Source organism: Petromyzon marinus, chromosome 76, assembly GCF_048934315.1.
Source record: "Petromyzon marinus isolate PM22_M1 ecotype Great Lakes invasive population chromosome 76, UKy_Petmar_22M1.pri1.0, whole genome shotgun sequence".
Lineage (NCBI taxonomy): Eukaryota > Metazoa > Chordata > Hyperoartia > Petromyzontiformes > Petromyzontidae > Petromyzon > Petromyzon marinus.
The window spans coordinates 755672-777085 of NC_133742.1; the positions used below are offsets into that span (position 1 = coordinate 755672).

The 21414-nt window shown below is 53.6% G+C and overlaps 1 protein-coding gene across 3 annotated transcripts in view; it reads right to left on the reverse strand.

Annotated features, from left to right (window-relative positions):
- Positions 1-4182: 4182 nt before the first annotated feature.
- RRM1 (ribonucleotide reductase catalytic subunit M1) overlaps positions 4183-21414 on the reverse strand; it is a 350107-nt gene continuing 332875 nt past the window's right edge. For all 3 annotated transcript variants that reach the window (XM_076056594.1, XM_076056595.1, XM_076056596.1), the window contains 2 exons: positions 7644-7832; positions 4183-7054 (listed from right to left, as the gene is read on the reverse strand). In XM_076056594.1, coding sequence (XP_075912709.1) covers positions 6827-7054; positions 7644-7832 — 417 coding nt within the window. In that variant the 3' untranslated portion in view covers positions 4183-6826. The remainder of the gene's footprint in view (positions 7055-7643; positions 7833-21414) is intronic.

The following is a 21414-nucleotide window of genomic DNA, read 5'->3' on the forward strand; positions in this document are numbered from 1 at the left end:
ACACGGGGGACCTTTGTCTGTGTCTACCTTCATAGACGCTGCTGCTGCTACTCGCTACTAACAGCACTTGCCCCTACAGCCTGCTAGAGGCTACAAGGGGAGAGAGCTATTTGGTAGTTTTTCAACGGTTTGATTTTACTTCACTTGTGCTTGTCGTGGTCAAACATTGCCATCAAAAGTTAGTCCACTTGCCGCCTGTCCAATCAATTCCAAACACATTCTCCTGCGGAAGGGGGCTGGTCGGAACGTCGGGTTGCTCGGTCAATGGCCAGGGTCTACAACAACGGCGGCACCACCACCACGTGGTGCATCCCGCACAATGTGCCCGACTGTGAGGGCGGGCACAAGCCTGGCGTGAGTAGTAGGTGAAACGTTGAGTTTTATAAAGGGGGGCACCACGGGGTGACCAGCCCCTCCCCACCCAGCCCCACCCCTCCCACCCCCTCCCCAGCCCCTCCCCACCCAGCCCCAGCCCCTCCCATTTCATCCGGGTGTCCGGATACACGTGGACGGACATCCACAGACATACACAACAATGAATCCCCCTGCCTCCTGTGAGAATCAATCCCGGTCGGGCTTCCAGTCCACGACGTTTCCAACCACCAGTAATTTTGCGCACCTACTCAGATCCGGAGACAATGCATGGCCGCATGAAAAATCGGCATCGATTCATCGATCAATTGCCTCCTTTCAAGCAATTGCACATTTTGTTTTTGCATGGACGGCTTATGAACGATGTATTTTTTTGCGTGCAGGACAAAAAAACGCCACGGGATCCCCAAACTGCACCTAGGCGCTTCTCCACCGCCAGTTAAACCAAGTAGCTAATGAAAGCGTTGTTTTTGTAACAACAACAAAAAAATATATACATATTTTTTTAAAAGGAGTTTTTTTTTGCTCTCCAACTAGGGAGGGATCAACAACCGCCTCAGCCTCCCAGGTAGCGAAGAGACGATGCCAGGGCTTGGCTTGGCTGGAGAGATACGAGCGGAGCAGGAGGAGGCTCCTCCTGGCCCGCCCCCCCCTAACGTACCCACGACTTGCTTCTCGAGCCTCAAGATTCACGAGGAGCAACGGAGATTCCTGTCACTTCAGCGATGGGCCGAGCGCTCCCTTAGCCTCCCCTTCTCTCAGCAGCAGCAGCAGCAGCAGAACACGTTTCAAGGGTCATGGGAACAGTGACGGATGAAACTTGTGCGCGGGCCTGTGGCATTTGTGGGTATACAAGGGGGGGCGCTAAGTAAAAAAGGACAAATATTAAAACACCAATTTTGTAACTTGAGCGGTAACGAAAATTGAATTTTGTTCAATTGCCAACGCAGCCGGATGATGCGACGCATCGCTAAAGCTCGAACACCGCGGTCGACTGTAGAAGTTGAAGGGCAGTATAGTACTATAGTGATAGAGCAAGTGCAGGATCACCCAACCGGAATTGAGAGCTTGAAAGCGTTTAGCGCCGGGCTCTTGAAAGAGCGGGGCCTGGAGCATTAGTAGCTACTTGTGTTACTAGGATAATGAGACACCGATAAGTCGCATTAGTAGCTACTTGTGTTACTAGGATAATGAGACACTGATAAGTCGCATTAGTAGCTACTTGTGTTACTAGGATAATGAGACACTGATAAGTAACATTAGTAGCTACTTGTGTTACTAGGATAATAAGACACTGATAAGTCGCATTAGTAGCTACTTGTGTTACTAGGATAATGAGACACTGATAAGTAACATTAGTAGCTACTTGTGTTACTCGGGTAATGAGACACTGATAAGTCGCATTAGTAGCTACTTGTGCTACTAGGATAATGAGACACTGATAAGTCGCATTAGTAGTTACTTGTGCTACTAGGAAGAGACACTGATAAGTCGCATTAGTAGCTACTTGTGTTACTAGGGTAATGAGACACTGAAAAGTCGCATTAGTAGCTACTTGTGTTACTATGATGAGACACTGATAAGTCGCATTAGTAGCTACTTGTGATACTAGGATAATGAGACACTGATAAGTCGCATTAGTAGATACAGTGAGGGAAAAAAGTATTTGATCCCCTGCTGATTTTGTACGTTTGCCCACTGACAAAGAAATGATCAGTCTATAATGTTAATGGTAGGTTTATTTGAACAGTGAGAGACAGAATAACATAAAAATCCATAAAAATGCATTTCAAAAATGTTATAAATTGATCTGCATTTTAATGAGGGAAATAAGTAGTTGATCCCTCTGCAAAACATGACTTAGTACTTGGTGGCAAAACCCTTGTTGGCAATCAGAGGTCAGACGTTTCTTGTAGTTGGCCACCAGGTTTGCACACATCTCAGGAGGGATTTTGTCCCACTCCTCTTTGCAGACCTTCTCCAAGTCATTAACGTTTCGAGGCTGACGTTTGGCAACTCGAACCTTCAGCTCCCTCCACAGACTTTCTATGGGATTAAGGTCTGGAGACTGGCTAGGCCACTCCAGGACCTTAATGTGCTTCTTCTTGAGCCACTCCTTTGTTGCCTTGGCCGTGTGTTTTGGGTCATTGTCATGCTGGAATACCCATCCACGACCCATTTTCAATTCCCTGGCTGAGGGAAGGAGGTTCTCACCCAAGATTTGACGGTACATGGCCCCGTCCATCGTCCCTTTGATGCGGTGAAGTTGTCCTGTCCCCTTAGCAAAAAAACACCCCCAAGCATAATGTTTCCACCTCCATGTTTGACGGTGGGGATGGTGTTCTTGGGGTCATAGGCAGCATTCCTCCTCCTCCAAACACGGCGAGTTGAGTTGATGCCAAAGAGCTCCATTTTGGTCTCATCTGACCACATCACTTTCACCCAGTTGTCCTCTGAATCATTCAGATGTTCATTGGCAAACTTCAGACGGGCATGTGTATGTGCTTTCTTGAGCAGGGGGACCTTGCGGGCGCTGCAGGATTTCAGTCCTTCACGGCGTAGTGTTACCAATTGTTTTCTTGGTGACTATGGTCCCAGCTGCCTTGAGATCATTGACAAGATCCTCCCGTGTAGTTCTGGGCTGATTCCTCACCGTTCTCATGATCATTGCAACTCCACGAGGTGAGATCTTGCATGGAGCCCCAGGCCGAGGGAGATTGACAGTTCTTTTGTGTTTCTTCCATTTGCGAATAATCGCACCAACTGTTGTCACCTTCTCACCAAGCTGCTTGGCAATGGTCTTGTAGCCCATTCCAGCCTTGTGTAGGTCTACAATCTTGTCCCTGACATCCTTAGAGCTCTTTGGTCTTGGCCATGGTGGAGAGTTTGGAATCTGATTGATGATTGCTTCTGTGGACAGGTGTCTTTTATACAGGTAACCAACTGAGATTAGGAGCACTCCCTTTAAGATTGTGCTCCTAATCTCAGCTCGTTACCTGTATAAAAGACACCTGGGAGCCAGAAATCTTTCTGATTGAGAGGGGGTCAAATACTTATTTCCCTCATTAAAATGCAAATCAATTTATAACATTATTGACACGCGTTTTTCTGGATTTTTGTTGTTGTTATTCCGTCTCTCACTGTTCAAATAAACCTACCATTAAAATTATAGACCGATCATTTCTTTGTCAGTGGGAAAACGTACAAAATCAGCAGGGGATCAAATACTTTTTCCCCTCACTGTATATAGGTAAGAAAAGGGGGAGGAGCAAGGGGGGAGAGAGAGGGGGGGGGGGCTGTGGGGTAGGGGGGGGGCTGTGTGAGTGCTTGGGGGAGAGGAAGTGAGGCTGGTGGGGGGGGGAGTAGGCGGGGCTAGAAGTGGGAGAGAGGGGGGAATGGGCGGGGCTAGAAGTGGGAGAGAGGGAGGGTGGGCGGGGCTAGAAGTGGGAGAGAGGGGGGAGAGTGGGCGGGGCTAGAAGTGGGAGAGGGGGGGTAGGGGGGGCTGTGTGAGTGCTTGGGGGAGAGGAATTGAGGCTGGGGGGGGAGTGGGCGGGGCTAGAAGTGGGAGAGGGGAGGGGTGTGGGCGGGGCTAGAAGTGGGAGAGGGGAGGGGTGTGGGCGGGGCTAGAAGTGGGAGAGAGGGGTTGAGTGGGTGGGGCTAGAAGTGGGAGAGGGGAGGGTGTGGGCGGGGCTAGAAGTGGGAGAGAGAGGGAGGGGGGAGTGGGCGGGGCTAGAAGTGGGAAGCTGAGTGTGGGACACCGGGGGGAGGGGAATTTTAAAAATAAAATAATGTACGAGTAGACCCGGCAGGTAGGAGGATGGAAACAACCACAACCAGTAAACTTTAATGGCCTCGTCAAAGCAACGCAACACGGAGAGAGAGAGCGCGGGGGGGAGGGTCACAACGCCACCGCCGCCCAGCACAAGCTTCACGAGGCACGGCACCACCCCCCCACCCACCACGGCACGCCACTCCCCCCTCGTCTCTCCCTCCCTTCCACTCCTCTCTCCTCACCCTCCATCCCTCCCCTCCACCTTCCCTCACGAGACAGACAGAGACAGGGCTAGGAGACAGACAGAGACAGGGCTAGGAGAGACAGACAGACAGGGCTAGGAGACAGAGAGACAGGACTAGGTGACAGAGACAGGGCTAGGACACAGACAGGGCTAGGAGACAGACAGAGACAGGGCTAGGAGACAGACAGAGACAGGGCTAGGACACAGAGAGACAGGGCTAGGACACAGAGAGACAGGGCTAGGACACAGACAGAGACAGGGCTAGGACACAGACAGAGACCGGGCTAGGAGACAGACAGGGCTAGGTGACAGAGACAGGGCTAGGAGACAGACAGACAGGGCTAGGAGACAGACAGGGCTAGGAGACAGACAGAGACAGGGCTAGGAGACAGACAGAGACAGGGCTAGGAGACAGACAGAGACAGGGCTAGGAGACAGACAGAGACAGGGCTAGGAGACAGACAGAGACAGGGCTAGGACACAGACAGGGCTAGGAGACAGACAGGGCTAGGAGACAGACAGAGACAGGGCTAGGAGAGACAGACAGAGACAGGGCTAGGGACACAGACAGAGACAGGGCTAGGACACAGACAGAGACAGGGCTAGGACACAGACAGACAGGGCTAGGAGACAGACAGAGACAGGGCTAGGATACAGACAGAGACAGGGCTAGGAGACAGACAGAGACAGGGCTAGGACACAGACAGAGACAGGGCTAGGAGACAGACAGGGCTAGGAGACAGACAGAGACAGGGCTAGGAGACAGACAGAGACAGGGCTAGGACACAGACAGAGACAGGGCTAGGACACAGACAGAGACAGGGCTAGGACACAGACAGAGACAGGGCTAGGAGACAGACAGAGACAGGGCTAGGAGACAGACAGAGACAGGGCTAGGAGACAGACAGAGACAGGGCTAGGAGACAGACAGAGACAGGGCTAGGAGACAGACAGAGACAGGGCTAGGACACAGACAGGGCTAGGAGACAGACAGGGCTAGGAGACAGACAGAGACAGGGCTAGGAGACAGACAGAGACAGGGCTAGGAGACAGACAGAGACAGGGCTAGGAGAGACAGACAGAGACAGGGCTAGGGACACAGACAGAGACAGGGCTAGGACACAGACAGAGACAGGGCTAGGACACAGACAGACAGGGCTAGGAGACAGACAGAGACAGGGCTAGGATACAGACAGAGACAGGGCTAGGAGACAGACAGAGACAGGGCTAGGACACAGACAGAGACAGGGCTAGGAGACAGACAGGGCTAGGAGACAGACAGAGACAGGGCTAGGAGACAGACAGAGACAGGGCTAGGACACAGACAGAGACAGGGCTAGGACACAGACAGAGACAGGGCTAGGAGACAGACAGGGCTAGGAGACAGACAGAGACAGGGCTAGGAGACAGACAGAGACAGGGCTAGGACACAGACAGAGACAGGGCTAGGATACAGACAGACAGGGCTAGGAGACAGACAGAGACAGGGCTAGGACACAGACAGAGACAGGGCTAGGACACAGACAGAGACAGGGCTAGGACACAGAGACAGGGCTAGGAGACAGACAGAGACAGGGCTATGAGACAGACAGAGAGACAGGGCTAGGACACAGACAGAGACAGGGCTAGGAGACAGACAGAGACAGGGCTAGGACACAGACAGAGACAGGGCTAGGACACAGAGACAGGGCTAGGACACAGACAGAGACAGGGCTAGGAGCTGCACATGAGACAGGGCTAGGAGAGACAGAGAGAGAGACAGGGCTAGGAGCTGCACTTGAGACAGGGCTAGGAGAGACAGACAGAGAGACAGGGCTAGGAGCTGCACATGAGACAGGGCTAGGACACAGACAGAGACAGGGCTAGGAGCTGCACATGAGACAGGGCTAGGAGAGACATAGACAGGGCTAGGAGAGACAGAGAGAGACAGGGCTAGGACACAGAGAGAGACAGGGCTAGGAGAGACAGACAGAGACAGGGCTTGGACACAGAGAGAGACAGGGCTAGGAGAGACAGACAGAGACAGGGCTAGGAGCTGCACATGAGACAGGGCTAGGAGCTGCACATGAGACAGGGCTAGGGGAGACAGAGAGACAGGGCTAGGAGAGACAGAGAGAGAGACAGGGCTAGGACACAGACAGAGACAGGGCTAGGAGCTGCACATGAGACAGGGCTAGGAGAGACATAGACAGGGCTAGGAGAGACAGAGAGAGACAGGGCTAGGACACAGAGAGAGACAGGGCTAGGTCACAGACACAGACAGGGCTAGGAGCTGCACATGAGACAGGGCTAGGAGAGACATAGACAGGGCTAGGAGAGACAGAGAGAGACAGGGCTAGGACACAGAGAGAGACAGGGCTAGGACACAGACAGAGAGACAGGGCTAGGAGCTGCACATGAGACAGAGAGAGACAGGGCTAGGAGAGACAGAGACGGTGCTAGGAGCTGCACATGAGACAGGATTCCTTGTTGTCCAGGGAGCACACCATCGCTGCCAAGTTCGCCTCGGCCGCGGTGACGTCGCCAACGCCGCCGGCGGTGGCGGCGGCCGCGGCGTCGGCGGCCTCGGCGGCGTCGGTGGCTCTCAGCATCTCCTTGTCCAGGGTGAACTGGATGGGGCTGGCGGCTGCCTTGGTGCGGAGGTAGTACATGCCGGTCTTCAGCCCCTGGGGACGCCGTGCACACACGCACGGAGCACGGGTGAGCGCGGCGGGCGGGTGAGCGGGCGGGCAGATGAGTGGGTGAGTGAGCGAGTGGGCGAGTAGAGTGGGCGAGTGAGTGGGTGAGTGAGCGGGTGGGCGAGTGGGTGAGTGAGTGAGTAGGCGAGTGAGTGAGTGAGTGGGTGAGTGAGTGGGTGGGCGAGTGAGTGGGTGAGTGAGTGAGTGGGCGGGTGAGTGAGCGGGTGAGTGACTGGGTGAGTGAGTGAGTAGGTGAGTGAGTGAGTGGGTGAGTGAGTGGGTGGGCGAGTGAGTGGGTGAGTGAGTGGGTGAGTGAGTGAGTGGGTGAGTGAGTGGGTGGGCGAGTGAGTGGGTGAGTGAGTGGGTGAGCGAGCGAGTGGGTGGGTGGGCGAGCGGGCGGGTGGGTGAGTGAGTAGGTGAGTGAGTGGGTGGGTGAGCGAGCCGGTGAGCGAGCCGGTGAGCGAGCCGGTGAGCGAGCGAATGGGTGGGTGGGTGAGTGAGTGGGTGGGTAGGTGAGTGAGTGGGTGGGTGAGCAAGCCGGTGAGCGAGCGGGTGAGCGAGCGGGTGAGCAGCTCACCTGCTTCCAGCCGTAGAAGTGCATGCTGGTGAGCTTGCCGTAGTTGGGCTCTGCAACGTGAATGTTCAGCGACTGGCTCTGGTCAATGAAGGCTCCACGATCGGCGGCCATCTTGATGATGGTCTTCTGCGAGATCTCCCAGACGGTCTTGTAGAGCTCCTTGACGTCGTCTGGGATGCCGGCGATGTTCTGAGGAGAGGGAGGGGGAGGGGGGGGTGGTGAGGGAGGGAGAGGGGGGGGGTGGTGAGTGGTGAGTGAGTGGTGAGGGAGGAGTGGGAGGGAGGGAGAGGTGGTGAGTGAGTGGTGAGGGAGAGAGAGGGAGGGAGAGGGGGGTGGTGAGGGAGGAGAGGGAGGGAGAGGGGGGGGTGGTGAGTGAGTGGTGAGGGAGGAGAGGGAGGGAGAGGTGGTGAGGGAGTGGTGAGGGAGGAGAAGGAGGGAGGGAGAGGGGGGGTGGTGAGTGGGTGGTGAGGGAGGAGAGGGAGGGAGAGGTGGTGAGTGGTGAGGGAGGAGAGGGAGGGAGGGAGAGGTGGTGAGTGGGTGGTGAGGGAGGAGAGGGAGGGAGAGGTGGTGAGTGGTGAGGGAGGAGAGGGAGGGAGGGAGGGAGAGGGGGGGTGGTGAGTGAGTGGTGAGGGAGAAGAGGGAGGAGTGGTGAGTGAGTGGTGAGGGAGGAGAGGGAGGGAGAGGTGGTGAGTGGGTGGTGAGGGAGGAGTGGTGAGTGAGTGGTGAGTGAGTGGTGAGGGAGAAGAGGGAGGGAGAGGGAGGGGTGGTGAGTGAGTGGTGAGTGAGTGGTGAGGGAGGAGTGGGAGGGAGGGGTAGTGAGTGAGTGGTGAGTGAGTGGTGAGGGAGGGAGGTGAGTGGTGAGTGAGTGGTGAGTGAGTGGTGAGGGAGGAGAGGGGGGGTGGTGAGTGGGTGGTGAGTGAGTGGTGAGTGAGTGGTGAGGGAGAAGAGGGAGGGGTGGTGAGTGAGTGGTGAGTGAGTGGTGAGTGAGTGGTGAGGGAGAAGAGGGAGGGGTGGTGAGTGAGTGGTGAGTGAGTGGTGAGGGAGAAGAGGGAGGGAGAGGGAGGGGTGGTGAGTGGGTGGTGAGGGAGGAGTGGTGAGTGAGTGGTGAGTGAGTGGTGAGGGAGTGAGCGCCCACTCGCACGCTCACCCACACAAAAAGCGACGTTGTACACGGCCCCTTTCAAAAGGCAGAATATGTCCCACCCCCCCCACCACCACCCACCCCCCCACCACCACCCCCCCACTACCACCCCCCCACCACCACCACCCCCCCACTACCATCCCCACCACCCCCCCACCACCCCCGCCACCACCCCCCCCACCGTCCGATGTGGCTGGAGTTCCGTCACCACCGGATAAATATCGGCAGTGATCGATGTCCTTTATTTACTTAACCCCCGTATAGCGAGACGCCCACGGGAGTCATCGACTCGATAGCACAAGGAGGAGGGGAGCATGGGGTGGGGGGCATGAGATCACCTTCGTGACGACACACACGCACAGCACACACACACACAGCACCTATACACACACAGTACACACACAGTACACAGTACACACACACACTGACACACACACACCACCACACACACAGCACCTATACACACACAGTACACACCACACACACAGTACACACACAGTACACAGTACACACACACCGACACACACGCACAGCACACACACACAGCACCTATACACACACAGTACACACACAGTACACAACACACACACACTGACACACACACACACTGACACACCACCACACACACACACACCACACACACACAGTACACACACAGTACACACACAGTACACACCACACACACACTACACACACACACCACCACACACACACGCACAGCACCTATACACACAGCACCTATACACACACAGTACACACACAGTACACAACACACACAAACACAGTACACCCACACAGTACACACACACACCACACACACAGTACACACCACACACACTACACACACACACCACCACACACACACCACCACACACACACAACACACACTGACACACACACACTGGCACACACACACCATACACACCACACACACCATACACACCACACACACCATACACACACCACACACACTACACCACACATCGACTCGATAGCACAAGGAGGAGGGGAGCATGGGGTGGGGGGCATGAGATCACCATCACCTTCGTGACGACACACACGCACAGCACACACACACAGCACCTATACACACACAGTACACACACACAGTACACAACACACACACACACAGCACCTATACACACACAGTACACACACAGTGACACAGTACACACACACCGACACACACACACCGACACACACACACCACCACACACACACCACCACACACACACGCACAGCACACACACGCACAGCACACACACACAGCACCTATACACACACAGTACACACACAGTACACACACAGTGACACACACACACACTGACACACACACACACACACCACCACACACCACCACACACACACCACCACACACACAGTACACAACACACACACAGTACACACACACCACACCACACACACACCAAACACACACACACTACACACACACACACCACACCACCACACACACACCACCACACACACACACTGGCACACACACCATACACACCACACACACACCACACACACACCACCACACACTGACACACACACCACACACACACACTGGCACACACCATACACACCACACACACCATACACACACCACACCACCACACATACACCGGCACGTGACGTGACAAAGGATCGAGAGAGAGACGCTGAGGGGTTGAAGTGCCGCATCTGACATCCAGCACGGCACCACCACACACACCGTGGTGGGGGGGGTGGGGGGAAGGGTTGTGGGGGGGTGGTGGTGGTGGGGGGAAGGGTGGTGGAGGGGGGTGGTGGTAGTGGTGGGGGGTGGTTGTGGGGGGAAAGGTGGTGGTAGTGGTGGGAAGAGTGGTGGGGGTAGTGGTGGGGAGTGGTGGAGGGGGGTGGTGTTGGTGGTGGGGGGAAGGGTGGTGGAGGGGGGTGGTGGTAGTGGTGGGGGGTGGTTGTGGGGGGAAAGGTGGTGGTAGTGGTGGTGGGAGGAAGAGTGGTGGGGGTAGTGGTGGGGGGTGGTGGTGGTGGGGGGAAGGGTGGTGGAGGGGGGTGGTGTTGGTGGTGGGGGGAAGGGTGGTGGAGGGGGGTGGTGGTAGTGGTGGGGGGTGATTGTGGGGGGAAAGGTGGTGGTAGTGGTGGTGGTAGTGGTGGTGGTAGTGGTGGGGGGTGGTGGAGGGGGGTGGTGTTGGTGGTGGGGGGAAGGGTGGTAGGATGGGAGGTGGTGGGTGGGGACGCAGCACAAAGACAAAGGTCCCCCGTGTAGCCTCTACCAGGCTGCAGGGGCAAGTGCAGTCAGCAGAATCTATGCAGGGAGACTGAGATCCCAACAGCGGCAACAGCACTTGCCCCGACAGTCTGTTAGAGGCTACACGGGGGACCTTTGTCTTTGCCGCGTGGTGTGTGGGGAGCGGTGGTGCAGCGGTTAGCGCCACGCTACAACTTTGTTACCGGGTGAGTGAGTGGGTGAGTGAGTGGGTGAGTAGGTTGATGAGTGGGTTGGTGAGTGGGTGAGACAAGGGTGAGCGTGTGAGTGAGTGGGTGAGTGAGTGGGTGAGTGTGTGGGTGAGTGGGTTGGTGAGTGGGTGAGACAAGGGTGAGCGGGTGAGGGGGTGAGTGAGTGGGTGAGCGAGTGGGTGAGTGAGACAAGGGTGAGCGGGTGGGTGAGCGTGTGGGTGAGCGGACGAGTGAGCAGTATGGATGAGACGGGTGAGTAGGTGAGTAGGTGAGTGAGTGAGTAGGTGAGTGAGTAGGTGAGCGAGTGAGTAGGTGAGCGAGTAGGTGAACGAGTGAGTAGGTGAGTGAGTAGGCGAGCGAGTGAGTAGGTGAGTTAGTAGGTGAGCGAGTGAGTAGGTGAGTAGGTGAGTGAGTAGGTGAGTGAGTAGGTGAGTGAGTAGGTGAGTGAGTGAGTAGGTGAGTGAGTAGGTGAGTGAGTGAGTAGGTGAGTGAGTGAGTAGGTGAGTGAGTGAGTGAGCAGGTGAGTGAGTGAGTAGGTGAGTGAGTAGGTGAGTGAGTAGGTGAGTGAGTAGGTGAGTTAGTGAGTGAGCAGGTGAGTGAATAGGTGAGCGAGTAGGTGAGCGAGTGAGTAGGTGAGGGAGTAGGTGAGTGAGTAGGTGAGTGAGTAGGTGAGTGAGTGAGTAGGTGAGTGAGTAGGTGAGTGAGTGAGTAGGTGAGTGAGTGAGTAGGTGAGTGAGTGAGTGAGCAGGTGAGTGAGTGAGTAGGTGAGTGAGTAGGTGAGTGAGTAGGTGAGTGAGTAGGTGAGTTAGTGAGTGAGCAGGTGAGTGAGTGAGTGAATAGGTGAGTGAGTAGGTGAGCGAGTGAGTAGGTGAGGGAGTAGGTGAGTGAGTAGGTGAGTGAGTAGGTGAGTGAGTGAGTAGGTGAGTGAGTGAGTAGGTGAGTGAGTGAGTAGGTGAGTGAGTGAGTGAGTAGGTGAGTGAGTGAGTAGATAAGTGAGTGAGTAGGTGAGTGAGTAGGTGAGTGAGTGAGTAGGTGAGTGAGTAGGTGAGTGAGTGAGTAGATGAGTGAGTAGGCGAGTGAGTAGGTGAGTGAGTAGGTGAGTGAGTGAGTAGGTGAGTGAGTAGGTGAGTGAGTGAGTAGGTGAGTGAGTAGGTGAGCGAGTGAGTAGGTGAGGGAGTAGGTGAGTGAGTAGGTGAGTGAGTAGGTGAGTGAGTGAGTAGGTGAGTGAGTGAGTAGGTGAGTGAGTGAGTAGGTGAGTGAGTGAGTGAGTAGATGAGTGAGTAGGCGAGTGAGTAGGTGAGTGAGTAGGTGAGTGAGTAGGTGAGTGAGTAGGTGAGTGAGTAGGTGAGTGAGTAGGTGAGTGAGTAGGTGAGTGAGTAGGTGAGTGAGTGAGTGAGTAGGTGAGTGAGTGAGTAGGTGAGTGAGTGAGTGAGTAGGTGAGTGAGTGAGTAGGTGAGTGAGTAGTTGAGGGGTATGGATGAGGCGAGGCAGACACTGTGACGGGTTAAGTGCAGTGTGCTGGAATCCGTGACTCGGCTATCGATTGATCCGGCCTCGTTAGTCGAGGGGGCGTGAGGGGGAGGGGCGCGAGGGGGGGGCGAGGGGGGGGGCGAGAGGGGGGGGGCGAGGGGGGGCTGCATCCTTCAGGGATGAGCCACTGGTCAGAGGAACCCTGCCCATTGATCGCAATACATTACAGGGAAATTACACTCGCACACACATACACACACTCATATACACACACACTCGCACACACACACATACACTCATATACACACACTCACACTCGCACACACACACTCACACTCGCACACACACACTCATATACACACACTCACACTCGTACACACACACACACACTCATATACACACTCATATACACACACTCGTATACACACACACTCATATACACACACTCACACTCACACACACTCATATACACACACTCATATTCGCACACACACACACTCATATACACACACTCATATACACACACTCACACTCGTACACACACTCATATACACACACTCACACTCGTACACACACACACTCATATACACACTCACACTCGTACACACACACACTCATATACACACTCGTATACACACACACTCATATACACACTCACACTCGTATACACACACACTCATATATACACACACTCACACTCATATACACACACACTCGCACACACATACACTTATATACACACACTCACACACACATACACTCATATACACACTCACACTCGTACACACACACTCATATACACACTCATATACACACACTCACACTCATATACACACACACATACACTCATATACACACTCACACTCGTACACACACACACTCATATACACACTCACACTCGCACACACACACACACTCATATACACACACTCACACTTGCACACACACACTCACACTCGTACACACACACTCGTACACACACACACTCGTACACACACACTCATATACACACACTCACACTCGCACACACATACACTTATATACACACACTCATATACACACACTCACACTCGTACACACACACTCATATACACACTCACACTCGTACACACACACTCATATACACACTCACACTCGCACACACACACTCATATACACACACTCACACTCGTATACACACACACTCATATACACACCCTCACACTCGTACACACACACTCTCATATACACACACTTACACTCGTACACACACATACACTCATATATACACATACACTCATGTACACACACTCACACTCGTACACACACACACTCATACACACACTCACACTCGTACACACACACACTCTCATATACACACACTTACACTCGTACACACACATATATATACACATACACTCATATACACACACTCACACTCATATACACACACTCACACTCGTACACACACACACTCTCATATACACACACTTACACTCGTACACACACACTCATATATACACATTTACACTCATATACACACACTCACACTCATATACACACACTCACACACACATTTACACTCGTATACACACACACTCATATACACACACTCACACTCATACACACATTTACACTCGTATACACACACACTCATACACACACACTCTCATATACACACACACTCTCATATACACACACCCACACTCGCACACAACAACCGCCATTCGCCACTAAGTGGCGGTGACATCACCACGACGCTTGTGCCAGGCTATGTGCACCCTGAGGCCACGTGAAGTGTCGAACGCCCGCTGGCAGGAGGTCACGGGGCAGATCCAGGTGCCACGGGTCGACTGACTGAGATGACTGGCTGATGCACCACCTGTGCCCCCTACTGTGCCAACCTGCCGTGCTTTAGCCACCCCGTGCTCTGCTTGTTGTTGTGAGCGTCGCTCCTCCGCCCTCCGTTGTCGTACACACACACACACATATTTACGTGTGCACACACACAAAGATAAAGATCCCCCATATACCCTTCACAGACTCTAGGGGCAAGTGCTGTTAGCGAGCAGCACCTATGAATGCCGGCACGGGACACGGGGGGGGTGGGTGGCCAGCACCACGCCCGGCCGCCTTTGTCTCTCCCCCAGTGGCGACGTTTACACACCGCAACAGCTACTCATTTCAGGCTGAGTCGACCTAGGGGAGGTCCGGGACCGGTTCAGATAATCGCCATCGCTGTTGTTGGTGGCCGTGAGCGGGAATCAGAACTCGGCTAACCGAGTGAGCACACACGAACGTTACCATCGTTACCACCGTTACCATGGACACCACTAGCATCACCGTTACCATGGACACCACTATCATCACGGTTACCATGGACACCACTAGCATCATCACCGTTACCATGGACACCACTAACATCACCGTTACCATGGACACCACTATCATCACCACCGTTACCATGGACACCACTATCATCATCACCGTTACCATGGACACCACTATCATCATCACCGTTACCATGGACACCACTATCATCACCGTTACAATGGACACCACTAACATCACCGTTACCATGGACACCACTAACATCACCGTTACCATGGACACCACTATCATCACCACCGTTACCATGGACACCACTAACATCACAGTCACCATGGACACCACTATCATCATCACGGTTACCATGGACACCACTATCATCACCACCGTTACCATGGAGACCACTATCATCACCGTTACCATGGACACGACTATCATCACGGTTACCATGGACACCACTATCATCATCACCGTTACCATGGACACCACTATCACCACCGTTACCATGGACACCACTATCATCATCACCGTTACCATGGACACCACTATCATCACCACTGTTACCATGGACACCACTATCATCACCACCGTTACCATGGACACCACTATCATCATCACGGTTATCATGGACACCGCTATCATCACCGTTACCATGGACACCGCTATCATCACCACCGTTACCATGGACACCACTATCATCACCACCGTTACCATGGACACCGCTATCATCACCACCGTTACCATCACCACTGTTACCATGGACACCACTATCATCACCACCGTTACCATGGACACCACTATCACGGTTACCATGGACACCACTATCATCACCACCGTTACCATGGACACCGCTATCACCACCACCGTTACCATGGACACCGCTATCATCACCACCGTTACCATGGACACCACTATCACCACCAACGTTACCATGGACACCGCTATCATCACCACCGTTACCATGGACACCGCTATCATCACCACCGTTACCATCATCACGGTTACCATGGACACCACTATCATCACCACCGTTACCATGGAGACCGTTATCATCACCACCGTTACCATGGACACCACTATCACCACCACCGTTACCATGGACACCACTATCATCACCACCGTTACCATGGACACCGCCATCATCACCACCGTTACCATGGACACCACTATCATCACCACCGTTACCATGGAGACCGTTATCATCACCACCGTTACTATGGACACCACTACCGTTACCATGGACACCACTATCATCACCACCGTTACCATGGACACCGCTATCATCACCACCGTCACCATCACCACTGTTACCATGGACACCGCTATCATCACCACCGTTACCATGCACACGACTATCATCACCGTCACCATCACCACTGTTACCATGGACACCGCTATCATCACCACCGTTACCATGGACACCGCTATCATCACCACTGTTACCATGGACACCACTAACATCACGGTTACCATGGACACCGTTATCATCACCACCGTTACCATGGACACCGTTATCATCACCACCGTTACCATGGACACCGCTATCATCACCACTGTTACCATGGACACCACTATCATCACCACCGTTACCATGGACACCACCATCATCACCACCGTTACCATGGAAACCGCTATCATCACCACCGTTACCATAGACACCACCATCATCACCACCGTTACCATGGACACCACTATCATCACCACCGTTACCATGGACACCACTATCATCATCACCGTTACCATGGACACCACTATCATCACACCGTTACCATGGACACCACCATCATCACCACCGTTACCATGGACACCACTATCATCACCACCGTTACCATGGACACCACTATCATCATCACCGTTACCATGGACACCACTATCATCACCACCGTTACCATGGACACCACCACCGTTACCATGGACACCACTATTACTATGGATACGACCACCACCGTTGCCATGGACACCACTATTACTATGGATACGACCACCACCGTTGCCATGGACACCACTATTGCTATGGATTCGACCACCACCATCACCGATACCATAGAAACCACCACCGTTGCCATGGACACCACTATTACTATTGATACGACAACCATCACCGTTACCATAGAAACCACCACCGTTGCCATGGACACCACCACCCCCCCAAATCACCCCCACCCCCTTCAACCCCCTCCCCCCCCGTCCCATCGATCCCACCGCTGCGTTGGTTCACGGCGCCTCGCAGAACGCAGTGACAGAGTCAGTGTGTGAGTCAGTGTGAGTGTGTGTGTCAGTGTGTGTGTGTGAGTCAGTGTGTGAGTCAGTGTGTATGTGTGTGTGAGTCAGTGTGTGTGTGTGAGTGAGTCAGTGTGTGTGTGATGCAGTGTGTGTGAGTCAGTGTGTGAGTGTGAGTCAGTGTGTGTGTGTGAGTGTGTGTGTGAGTCAGTGTGAGTCAGTGTGAGTCAGTGTGTGTGTGTCAGTGTGTGTGTGTGTGTCAGTGTGTGAGTCAGTGTGTGTGTGTGAGTCAGTGTGTGAGTGTGTGTGTGAGTCAGTGTGTGAGTCAGTGTGTGAGTCAGTGTGTGAGTCAGTGTGTGTGTGTGAGTCAGTGTGTGAGTCAGTGTGTGTCTGTGTGTGAGTGTGTGTGTGAGTGTCAGTGTGTGTGTGAGTCAGTGTGTGAGTGTGTGTGTGTGTGAGTCAGTGTGTGAGTCAGTGTGTGTGTGTGTGCGTGTGTGTGAGTAAGTGTGTGAGTCAGTGTGTGTGTGTGAGTGTGTGTGTGAGTGTGTGAGTGTGTCAGTGTGTGTGTGTGAGTCAGTGTGTGAGTGTGTGTGTGTGTGTGAGTCAGTGTGTGAGTCAGTGTGTGTGTGTGTGAGTGTGTGTGAGTCAGTGTGTGAGTCAGTGTGTGTGTGTGAGTGTGTGAGTGTGTGTGTGAGTGTGTCAGTGTGTGTGTGAGTCAGTGTGTGAGTGTGTGTGTGAGTCAGTGTGTGAGTCAGTGTGTGTGTGTGAGTGTGTGAGTGTGTGTGTGAGTGTGTCAGTGTGTGTGTGTGAGTCAGTGTGTGAGTGTGTGTGTGTGAGTCAGTGTGTGAGTCAGTGTGTGAGTCAGTGTGTGTGTGTGAGTGTGTGTGTGAGTGTGTCAGTGTGTGTGTGTGAGTCAGTGTGTGAGTCAGTGTGTGTGTGTGAGTGTGTCAGTGTGTGTGTGTGAGTCAGTGTGTGAGTCAGTGTGTGTGTGTGAGTCAGTGTGTGTGTGTGTGAGTGTGTGAGTCCGTGTGTGTGTGAGTCAGTGTGTGTGTGAGTCAGTGTGTATGTGTGTGTGTCAGTGTGTGTGTGTCAGTGTGTGTGTGTGATGCAGTGTGTGTGTGTCAGTGTGTGTGTGTGAGTGTGTGAGTCCGTGTGTGTGTGTGAGTCAGTGTGTGTGTGTGAGTCAGTGTGTGTGTGTGAGTCAGTGTGTGTGTGATGCAGTGTGTGTGTGTGTGATGCAGTGTGTGTGAGTGTGATGCAGTGTGTGTGTGATGCAGTGTGTGTGTGAGTCAGTGTGTGTGTGAGTCAGTGTGTGTGTGATGCAGTGTGTGTGTGTGTGATGCAGTGTGTGTGTGTGAGATGCAGTGTGTGTGTGTGATGCAGTGTGTGTGTGTGTGATGCAGTGTGTGTGTGTGATGCAGTGTGTGTGTGTGATGCAGTGTGTGTGTGTGAGTCAGTGTGTGTGTGATGCAGTGTGTGTGTGTCAGTGTGTGTGTGTGATACAGTGTTTGTGTGTGTCAGTGTGTGTGTGATGCAGTGTGTGTGTGAGTCCGTGTATGTGTGAGTCAGTGTGTGTGTGTGATGCAGTGTGTGTGTGTGTGAGTCAGTGTGTGTGTGTGATGCAGTGTGTGTGTGTGAATCAGTGTGTGTGTGTGAGTCAGTGTGTGAGTGATGCAGTGTGTGTGTGATGCAGTGTGTGTGTGAGTCAGTGTGTGTGTGATGCAGTGTGTGTGTGAGTCAGTGTGTGTGTGATGCAGTGTGTGTGTGTGATGCAGTGTGTGTGTGTGATGCAGTGTGTGTGTGTGTGATGCAGTGTGTGTGTGTGTGATGCAGTGTGTGTGTGAGTCAGTGTGTGTGTGTGATGCAGTGTGTGTGTGTGAATCAGTGTGTGTGTGTGAGTCAGTGTGTGAGTGATGCAGTGTGTGTGTGTGAGTCAGTGTGTGTGTGTGATGCAGTATGTGTGTGAGTCAGTGTGTGTGTGATGCAGTGTGGGGAGCGGTAGTGTAGCGGTTAGCGCTACGCTGCGCTATGAACCTGGCAACCCGGGTTCGATTCCCGCTCACGGCCAACACCAGTGACGAGTATCTGAACCGGTCCCGGGCCTCCCCTAGGTCGACTCAGCCTCAAATGAGTGCCTGGTGCGGTGTGTAAACATTGCCACTAGGGAGACAAAGGCGGTCGGGCGTGGTGCTGGCCACCCACCCCCTCGTGTACCGTTCCGGCCTTCATAGGTGCTCGCTAACAGCACTTGCCCCTACAGTCTGTTAAGGCTATATGGGGGATCTTTTTTTGTTTGTCTTTGTGTGATGCAGTGTGTGTGTGAGATGCAGTGTGTGTGTGTGTGCTGCAGTGTGTGTGTGTGTGATGCAGTGTGTGTGAGTCAGTGTGTGTGTGTGTGAGATGCAGTGTGTGTGTGTGTGTGCTGCAGTGTGTGTGTGTGTGATGCAGTGTGTGTGAGTCAGTGTGTGTGTGTGAGATGCAGTGTGTGTGTGTGTGTGAGATGCAGTGTGTGATGCAGTGTGTGTGTGATGCAGTGTGTGTGTGATGCAGTGTGTGTGTGTGATGCAGTGTGTGTGTGTGATGCAGTGTGTGTGTGTGATGCAGTGTGTGTGATGCAGTGTGTGTGTGAGTCAGTGTGTGTGTGATACAGTGTGTGTGTGTGTGTGATGCGATACAGTGTGTGTGTGTGTGGGAGCGATAGTGTAGCGGTTAGCGCGCTGCGCTATGAACCTGGCGACCCGGGTTCGATTCCCGCTCACGGCCAACACCAGTGACGATTATCTGAACCGGTCCCGGGCCTCCCCTAGGTCGACTCAGCCTCAAATGAGTACCTGGTGCGGTGTGTAAACATTGCCACTAGGGAGACAAAGGCGGTCGGGCGTGGTGCTGGCCACCCACCCCCTCGTGTACCGTTCCGGCCTTCATAGGTGCTCGCTAACAGCACTTGCCCCAACAGTCTGTCAAGGCTATACGGGGGATCTTTGTCTTTTATCTTTGTGTGTGAGTCAGTGTGTGTGTGTGAGTCTGCCCTCTGACCATCGACTAGTCATCTGTAAGATGCGCCTGCCATTCTTCCACTCCGGTGGTGGGTGTACACCCAGGACCCATTCCAACCTAAAATGGCCTGGTCTCAGTTATCTGATGAAAGTTGCAAGCGAGAATTTCATCATCGCTTGCGGCTGGGATGGGCATCGTCCCCGACTCCTCCTGATGTCGAGGGTAAATGGGCGAGGTTTAGGACTGTGACTCATGCAGCTGCAATGGCTGCTTTGGGTACGCGGTCCAGACCTCCCCAGAGACCCTGGCTGACAGAGGTGTTCAGGATGGTTGAGAAAAAGCGACAGGCCCACTGTCATTGGCTACAGAATCCCACGTCAGAGAATGAGGAGGCTTACCGCAGCCTTCGCTCGGAGGTTCGGAGAGCCGTGAGGCGCTGCAAGGATGGGTGGTGGTCGCGGGTTGCTGAGGAAATGGAGTCTGCCTCAGTGGCCCGTGATCACAAATCTCTATTTAACTCCATCAAAAAAGTAATCTGCAGTGCCACACCTATTACCATGATTAGGGGAAAAAACGGTGACCTAATCTCCGACCCCCAGGAACAGGTTTGCAGATTTGCTGAGCATTTCTGTGAGGTCCTGGGGGAGGGAAAATCCCTCAGCCAGGAAAATATCGTGGCACAAAGTGAGGATGACCCTGCTGAGGCTGCGGTGCCTCAAATATTGGAAGAAGTCACCCCCTGTGAGTGGCTGGCTGAGGTGCCATCTGTTGAGGAAGTACTGAAGGCGATCCGGAGTCTGAGACCAGGAAAGGCAGAGGGCAGAGATGATCTCCCAAGCGAAATGCTGAGGGAGGGTGGCGTTTGTGCACAGACTGCCCTATATGACATCATAACAACGGTCTGGACCACTGGACGGGTTCCGCAGGATTGGAAGGATGCCCTGGTGGTCCCCCTTTTTTAAGAAGGGGGACCGCACAGACTGTAACAACTACAGGGGCATCTCACTCCTCAGTGTGCCGGGAAAGGTCCTGTCAAGGATTATTCAGCATCGCCTTGCCAGGCACGCTAAGGAGAGGCTTGCGGAGCCCCAATGCGGTTTCAGGAAAGGGCGGTCCTGCACAGATGCCATATTTTCTGTCCGTCTGCTACAGCAGAGGTGTAGGGAATTCCAACAAGACCCACATCTCTGCTTT